This window comes from Neolamprologus multifasciatus, chromosome 6 (genome assembly GCF_963576455.1).
Source record: "Neolamprologus multifasciatus chromosome 6, fNeoMul1.2, whole genome shotgun sequence".
In the NCBI taxonomy this organism is placed as follows: Eukaryota; Metazoa; Chordata; class Actinopteri; order Cichliformes; family Cichlidae; genus Neolamprologus; species Neolamprologus multifasciatus.
Window position 1 is genome coordinate 31169101 of NC_140444.1, and position 9114 is coordinate 31178214.

The 9114-nt window shown below is 41.7% G+C and overlaps 1 protein-coding gene across 1 annotated transcript; it reads right to left on the minus strand.

The window, feature by feature from the left end:
• Window positions 1-88: 88 nt before the first annotated feature.
• On the minus strand, window positions 89-8431 carry akap8l (A kinase (PRKA) anchor protein 8-like). Its single transcript, XM_085162992.1, has 13 exons — window positions 8273-8431; window positions 7399-7437; window positions 7049-7268; window positions 5062-5662; window positions 4393-4507; window positions 4237-4289; window positions 3816-3846; window positions 3401-3506; window positions 3141-3282; window positions 2716-2821; window positions 2503-2633; window positions 1709-1804; window positions 89-1382 (listed from the first exon to the last, which is right to left on the minus strand). The coding sequence occupies exons 1-13, from the start codon at window positions 8295-8297 to the stop codon at window positions 921-923; spliced, it is 2127 nt and encodes a 708-aa protein (XP_085019118.1). The 5' UTR covers window positions 8298-8431; the 3' UTR covers window positions 89-920.
• Window positions 8432-9114: the final 683 nt, after the last annotated feature.

Below are 9114 nucleotides of genomic sequence, written 5' to 3' on the forward strand. Positions count from 1 at the left end.
TGAATCGATGCCACAAAGTAGTAAGGCACCTTTTAAGCAACCACTGAGTTAATTTCACTTGTATTTAGGAATTAACACAAAGAAACTGTTTTAGTCAACGAGTTTATTTCTTTCCCAGACCGAGATGAAACTAAAATGACTGAAAATATTCCGAATGATATTCAAAATGTTGCACGCTTATCCTACAAACCGTCCCCTCAATCATCTCAGGCAGCCCCACCTGCAGAGTTAAAAAGCCCTCCTCCTAATAGATTTATCCAAAAGCTTGGAAAACAGTCATTCATCAATACTGGGAAAGGCCTGAAAGCCATAACAATGTGTAAACTCTGGACCCCCCCCCAAAAAAAAGTACACAATATATCTCAATGTTACAATAGCCGCAATTTCTTAATTCTAAACAACTTACATTTTAACAAAAAGGCACAACAACAACAACAAAAAAAATTACTTTGACGTTTTCATAAATATGCTCATGTGTCTTCTTGCCAATGTTGAAATGAAAAGTCCAACAATGCCTCTCATGTCTGCACCGAGTACAAAGCTATTCCTGGGAACAGATCAGTTCAGCATTGAGACTGAGGAAGGGTAAACCACACGTCCGGTCTACTCTGATATTTAAAAAGAAGTCTACCCCTAACTTTGTCGAGACTTTGTATGCATGCAGAAGACAAGAGTTACTATTTTTGACATTTGCTTTCATGTAAATCTCTGCAAGAAAGTGAAGAAGAAGAGCAGTAGACAAAATGTGCAACTGCTTTTTACCAAACTCAAACAACAAGCTCAGACTGACAGTGAAACATGACGGGAGCAGGTATATGTAATCCACAACACATGTGGCAGTCAAACTGGACAGTACAGGTCATAGACTGGTCCAAACAGATGTTCAGATGGAAAGGTTACTCTCTCACACAGAGCAGAAATTATTCATGATCATTGGCATCTTCCTCTTCGTGCACTGCTGCCTCCAATCCTTCATCTCCCAAGTCACCGTGTAATCCCTCTTCACCAATCTCATCATGAACCACATATCCCTCATCCTCTTCCTCCCCAATTTCAAAACCTTCCTCTTCATCTTGGTTCTCCTCATTCTGGTTCCCCTGCTCCTCCTCCATCTTTTCCTCCTCCTCTTCTTCCGTGCCTGCTGCTGCTACTGGTGCTTCTTCTGATACTGCTGCTGCTGCCGCTGCTTCAGCAGTCTCTCCTGCTTCTCCTTCGACCACCTCTTTGCTAATCTCCCCCTCAGGAGCAGGCTCATCTTTGGCAGGTTCTCCTTCCGCCTGGCTCTCTGCCGCTTCGCCTGTGACCTCCAACTCCGATACGTCCATTGCCATGCTGTCTTCTGGATCCTGTTCATCTTGGTTACCAGTGAACGGGTTTTCACCCTGACGAAATAAAAGAATTGAGAAAAAATGACATTTTGACCCACTGCACTCGTGGTCAGTTATGTATGTTTGCATCAGACAGTTTCTGCACACTACAACCCATACAGCTGATGCAAACCTCCAAAGTGTTATATTATTAATCAGATTTTTTCCAAGTATAAGTTCCCTTTTTTCTTAACAGTGCATTTACTGACACGGCTGGTCTTTTGTTCTTTATGTTTACAAAAAAAATAAATAAATAAATACATAGATACATACAAGTAGTTGGTGCACATTTATAGTCACATTTATTTCTGATGCAAGGCCACACAGGACTCTGTGCATACCTTGAGGTAGCTCTCCAGCTTCTTGCCAATGAGTTTGTGGTTAAGGATGCTTCGAGCAACCGACAGACTGGCCCGCTTGGACTGCTCCATCATACCCTTCAAATAAACAACATTTCCATGTCAGAACAAAACATCGTAAACAATAGCCGCAGCTCTGTGGCACCATTTGTAACATCAGTGCAAGACTTTGCAGAGTTACTGCATTTAAAAAAAAAATAAAAATGGCACTGCACAAACAGGTAGTTGATGGGACAAACTGTTACCCCATCCTCTGACAGTCTGAAGTTGTAAATGTTTTCTGATAAGGCAGAATCAATATTAGCCAACCTCTGGCCTTCAGTGCTTCAGTGAGAAGGTCAGCAGTAATGTCTCTACAGAAATCATGACCCAGTTTCACGCAGCCTACAAACATTGCTGTGTGAGCAGCTTCATATACAAATCATTTTCTTCTACTGTCTACATCTGCCAATTAAATGAAACACATTCTGCAGAATGACAGGACGGTGTAGTTGGAAGAAAACAGTTACTACATGAAACTGGTCACAGCAACATTTGTGGACTTCAATGATGCTGAAATTATTATTATTTTTGGATGCACTGCGTGCTATTTAGATCCATTTATACCGCCGATATCTCCAGAACCAGACAAGCCGCACCAAAATAATAACGATGATCATCTAAACCATTACCCGAAAGACGGCGATAATAATAAAAGTGCACTGATTTGAATGTAGCATTGTCCTTTTAAACATATAGGCTTGTGGGGCAGTCCATTTGCAGAAGACCTGCTGTACCTTGCGGTTGTAGTTGTGGTCAGGAGACTTGATGTGTTTCTGTATCAGGTGGGGCTGCATGGGAATGAAAAGGTCACATGCTGCACAGTGAGCAGCTTCCACCTTCCTCATAAAGTGCTCCATTCCAAGCTCTGTACAAGCGTGAGAGAAATATCTGTAGTGAGCAATCCATGCGCATCTTCAGTTCAACACACAGCAGGAGTTTCTGCTTACCCCTGGTGAGGTCCTGCTCTTTGTACACCTGGCAGATTGCAGCACTGTGGTTCTCCAGCTGGCTCACCCTCTCCTCTGTCTTCTTAAACTTATTCTGCAAATACTCCTACAAAGGAAAGTTGGTTTTTTTTCAGTTTAAAGTTCATGAAACGTTTACCTCGCCCAATATCTTTACTCTTGCATACATGTATAAATCACACGTCGGCTCTGGAAGATCACTGCATAAATATTTCAGCACATTCAACCAGAAATGTTTTTCCATTTAACCACACTTCAAATTGTTTTAGTATATTTACAACAAGCACTTCCCTGAAATTTGGCTCAGAAATGTAACATTTCTAAAAGCCTATGATTGGCAAGTTTCTTCAGTTTCGGTTCTTCATCTTCATTAATCATAAATATGACTTCCAATAAATTTGAGTTACCTGCAAAAAGTCTGTAGTGGGCTTGGACAACTGGCTGGAAAGGAACTTAAAGTGGTCCTTGTGGAAGCGACTCTCAAGATGAGCCTCCATTTCTTCCTTGTAGAACGAACGGAACTTGCACACAGAACATGCAAACATCACCCTGGAAAAATATTTAAAGTCTTAGTCAAAAAAGCCCATCAGAAAGAGCCATGGGTGAGATTGAAAACAAAAACAGCAAATGAGAGTTGAAAGAACTTTCTAGGAGTTTGTAAATTCACCTTTCCAGGAATCCTCGTCTCTTCCTCATTTTTGGGTGTCTGTCCTGACCCTGGGCCGGTGTCTGTTTGCCCTGTGGCTTTTTCTTCTCTTCCAGTTTGGATGCAGCTAATCAGGAGCAAAAGTGCAGAAGATACGTATATGAACAACCCCAATCAAAAACAAACAAACAAAAAAACCCACAAAAAAACAAAAACCCAAAACAAACAAAAACAGAGAGTGTAAATTGTAAATAAATTATTTAACTGTATATAAATAATTAAAGAAATAATGAAACACAATATCAAAAGATTCAGAGAATCTGGAGAAACCTCCGTACACAAAGAACAAAAACCAATGCTGGGTTTCCACAATCTTCAGTTAACCCAAAATAAAAAAAAAAGAATATCAGTGAGGAGTCACTGGAGTTAAGCTTACCTTTATCACCTTCTTCAGCAGGTTTTGTCTCCTGCAAAGAAAAATATTTCATTACTCAAAGAAATTAAAAAAAAAAAAAAAAAAAAAGTCAAAAATAGCTCCATCATCTGAACTTAACAGATGTGTATTGCTGGATGTAGTCATGCTGTCATAAATATTCGCAACACATATTCAACTCAAATCTGTGACACTGGTTGATCATGAAGGAAAAAAGAACATCGCGTTTAGCCTTTTTGTCTGTTTCGTAAAACCACATTCTCATCCTCATTTGCATTTAAATTATTATTTCCATCTGAAACTGTACACCGGTTGCTTAAAGCAAGATCCAGGGGCAAGTTAATTAGATCCTAAAGTAATACAATAAACCTTTAAAATACCACTGTTGACAAAAGACTGAGCTGTCAAAGGCTGATCCACTAACCGCAGCAGCTGTTGTCTTTGGCTCACCACCATCGCCGTTTTTCTCTGGTTGCTCTAAGAACACGGAGCACACACATAAGACCAAGAATAAGACACCAAAATATCTGCCAAGTAATGAGGTCTTTTGAGAATACCACACAGTCGACAAAAACAGTACCTTGCGTAGCCTCTGACTCGGCGCTGTCCGTCTTGTTCATCTTCGACTCTGGCTCATCACCTGATGTCGGGGTCTGCTTTCTTTTCTTTTGAATATCACGCTGTGGCTTCACCTGCTACAGTACACAGAAATCAGTTTGCACACAAATGCATTTAGTGATAATAAAAATAAATACAAACCTGGACAATACACCTTCAACTTAGAATTAAACACTAATAGATGCTAGACTTAATGTTTGGCAATGTTCATATTCTCCTCGTGGCATTTCCACATCAATAGTGTTAGCCTCATCTTAAGACAAGCCACAATTGGGGCAAAGGAAAGAAAAAGGAAAAATCTATCTAAGCTACTTAATGCAAAAAAATAAAATAAATTTAAAAAAAAGCAACATCCGGACAGTTATCAGGGCAATGAATTGTATGGGGAGATGTGGGATTTGTCTTTACTGTGGATGCAGGGCAGTTACTTTCTTCTGGAACTAGAAGGGCAAGTGATACTGCAAATATGTGTTGGGCACTATCTGTGACAAACTGCTTTAGGTAGCAAATAGCAGGCACAGGCAGTTTAGCAAGACTTGCCAGTTGACTGAGAATACAAAAGGAGGGAATTAGAAAGGGCTTAACTTTTTCCAGGTATCTGAGGAGGTCTTATTTGGCTGGAGGTACTTACTTTGTTAAGGGGTCTCTTGCGGCCTCGCTGCCGGCCAGCCCGTGGGCCCCCTCCAAAATGCCTCCCAGGAAAGTCGTGAGGCCCTTGAGAAGAACCCTGGAAGCCCCCACTCTCAGGGTACATGCGGTTGGACAGGAGGGAAGGGAGCTTTCCTCTACCACCTCCTGGAGAGTGGCCACGGTGGGACTGGCCACCGCTACCACTTCCCCGCAAACCTCCGCTTAATGGAGTGGGGTCTGACCTGCGGCTTCCAAACCCTCCAGTAGCTCCTCGACCCCCGGCGCTTCCACCCCTTCTGGGGGAACGTCGGCCTGCTCCAGCCCATCCTCCACCTCCAGAACCTCCTCCTTGGGGACTGGTGAAGGACTCCCTCATATTCTGTCGCATTTTAGCGACTCCATAGGAAGAGGAGGGGCTGTCAAAGCCTCCTCCTCCTCCTAGCCCAAGTCCCCCTCCGAAGCCCTGGCCTCCTCGCTGACTCAACAGCATGCTGTCCTCCCGGCCATCACCAAAACCATAGCTACCGCCGCCAGATCTGTAGAGATCTCGGGAGGAGGCAAAAGCGGAGGAGCGCGAGTCGAATGACTCGTACTGGTCAAACCTGCAGGAGGGAGGAAGAGGGTTGGTAGAGAAGAGCAGAGAGCAAGGGAGGCAGAGGGGCAGCCAGGTTTGGATTTCTCCACCTGCTATTCCTTCTCCTCTGTGGTCTCGCTTTCTCCATGTTTTCTTGTCACTCCCAGCTTCATTTCAGAAAACAAATTAGATCAAAAATTTATGATCCACAACAACTTAAACACTGTGCTTGTGGTACATTGTAAAGTTATTCCTTTTGTTTTTAAAATCTCAAGTCTACTGCAGATTAGGGAAATGCAGTTAATTTTTTAAGCCTCCCTCCTTTTTAAAGGATGGGCTGTAAAACCCTGAACAGACATGAACATGGTCCATCAGAACCAATGACGCCTCTTACAAGAAGTAAAGTGTCCTGGGAACTGACTCAATTACAATAAATACTGAAGAAAAGGGGATTATATATAAAAAAAAAACAAACTGGGCATTTTTCAAGGGGAGATTGTGTTTCTGTAAATACATTGAGCATCCTTCAATAAACATTTCAGCTTAACAAGGCATTATCAGGGCACCTGTAAACCCATCTCTCTTCAGTAACCTAAAGCCAGAAGACAGGGTTAGGTCACACAGAGGATGAGAGAAACAACGTGTGTAAACACAAAGCCGGGACAAAAGCAATGCTCAGAGTTTTAAATAAAGATGGATTGGCTTTATATGCAACAATGTCAGTTTGTAACAAATGGAAAAGCTGGTCTGTAACTGCACCTCCAACAGGGGACCATGCATTTCACAATGTCTTTGGTTTAAAGGATCACATCATCATTTTCTTCTCAATAAATGAGGAATACTGCAGCATAGCAAATGGGAGCAAACAATGCTTCCTCAGATGCTGAGGCATTCAAATGCAGCCTGGACGATACGATCTTCTCATCAAGCAGGAATTGAGGCAACATGTTTCCAACAAGGATTGAGTGCAAACAGTAATGCCGTAACAAAGACTAAAACAGCACAATTTACTGGTGCAACCTCAACAATTTCCAAAGGATATCAACTCTCCAAGTCTCTGCAAAGAGCAGTATACCTTTGTTTGTTTTACCCCCAACCACTGTGAATAACTGTTCTTCAGAATCAGTGGAGAATTGCAAGCTAGGAGGGCAGCCAGGTGTGAATTGGTCCTAATGCTGGACTTTAAAGTTAGAACGGCTATTAGAAGGCCTAAGCATTTACTGAGACAACTGTAGAACAAAGTGGTAACTTGACATCAGCCAGACATGACGTGACACTAAGAGACGATGTGCTCAAGCAACCAGAGGGCCAAATTTGTTATGCAAATTTGGCACACATTCAGGTGCATGGATGTGTGGGAATGGTACCCTACCAAGAAAGATGGTATGAAGCATAAAAAGGAAAGTACTGTTACCTGTCACTCCGACCCCCTTTAAACCCCCCCTCCAACTGAGTGAGCATGTCCAAGCGCTGGTTAATCTTAGCAATGACTGCATCTGCATGGGTGCCCGTCGATGAGAGCAGAGATGCTCCCGAGAGCCCTCTTTTCATGTGGCCGCTGCCACCTCCATAGCCTCCGAGTCCAGACATGGAATCCTTATAACCTCCCCCATGCATATCGAAACCACCAGAACCTAGTAAAGGGGTGGGGCAAAAAGAATAACACACTCCCTGTGAGGAAACAAATTAATTAAACAGAATAAACATGCACTACTTACTTGCTTCATGAATAGCAGTAATTCAGGGCTGAGTGTACCAACTTACCTCTGCTTCCAGAACCTCCACCTCCCCAACTGGAGTAACCTACAAAAGCAGAGAATATGGACTGATAACACAAACGCGCTGGGACTTTTATACTAACAGGTCCACAAGCATGTGCGGATTTATTACAAGGAGCTGTTCAATAGCGCAAATCGTTCAAAAGCATAGGAAGGTGGAATCCACTGCACTTAGTGTAAAATGAAACAAAAACTGGCCGTATATTTATTTAAACTATAACCATTTGACAATTGATTTGCAAGCTTTCTGTCTTAATAGATATTCAGCTAGCGAGTTGTGCAGTTCAGAAAGGAACAGCAATTAAATCCAAAGACTTAGAGGCATCTTCTCAGAGGCGGCCATTTTATCAGCTAGCCTTTAAACTATTCCGACATTGACTCCATTTTAAAAGAATAAGCTAACGAACTTTGGCAGAGCAAGTGACAAACCGCCAAAGACCCATAAAGTCGTCTGCGTTAGCATCGCTAGCAAACAATCTGGCCGACAGCGAGATGGGCCGCGTAGCTAGCAGTGTTTCATCAATCGTGGCCGATGGGCCTAGCGTAACGCTGACGATTTTTTTTTTTTTTTTTTTTAAATTTTGCTAAAACAAACCTACTGGTACTTGGCAGATTTTGTAATAACTGGTAAGAAAATACAACACGACTACTGTTTAGCTAGGTCTTTGTTTCAGGCTGCAACCGGCTGTTGGCGCTTATGCTGGGGAGTTTTGTTTTTTTTGTTGTTTTTTAAACGGCATTAGCTTAGCTAACGGCTAACAAACTGGTCATGTTTCAGGGGAACAAAGCATGTGGCTAACTGGGTAACTATCAATATCTATAGCCAAATGTGAAACAAACGCTAAGCAGATTATATTTACCAGAGCCGTAACCCCTGCCTTCCATGATATTTTGTGCGCTGTTTGGACGAAACAAGCAACACGAGCGGCTACAGATCCAAGAAAAGAGTAGCTGCTTGTAGCAAAATGTATCGAGCCAAGTCCGACGCGTCAAAACCACGTGACCGACAAGGCCTCGTTACGTCACTGGTATGCCTATAATAGAATATGAACGTGAATATATATTAAATATAAAATTGTTTTAAATATCAATAATAGATTTAATGAAGGCAAGAAGAATGTCACCACCGTATCCTGGTCTTGACCAAAGGCTACATGTGTAGTGTAACGCCCATAAATGTAGAGATTAATATTGAATAATCAATCAATCAGTCAATCAAAGACTCAGTGTACTATGTACAGAGGTATACAGTTTGCCCTGAATGGAAATATCTTAACTATGTACATACACAAAACATTTTAAACAGAGAATTTGCTTCTGTAAAAATACGTATTGCCAGTAAATCTTCATCAGCTGTCATTTGAGGTGCACAATAAAATGTCTAATATATGTATATGTGTATAACAGAAGACGAGACTGTTATCACACACATTTAAGATTAGGAAATCTTAAATATTTAATCTCTTCAAAGCACAAAGACCAGTGTTGATGAACTCCCACAGAATCATTTTCAACACCTTTTCAGGGTTTACATAGCTCCACACTCTTTAGAATTAAATCCACATTTTTAAAATAGTTAAAATATTTAACACTGTGCCAGAGTTCATATTTCAACTCTCAAAACGCAGTTAAAATAACACTTTAGAGACTGAAGTGACTCTGCTGAGATACAATTTTTAACCTTCTGGTTAGTGTTGGCTTC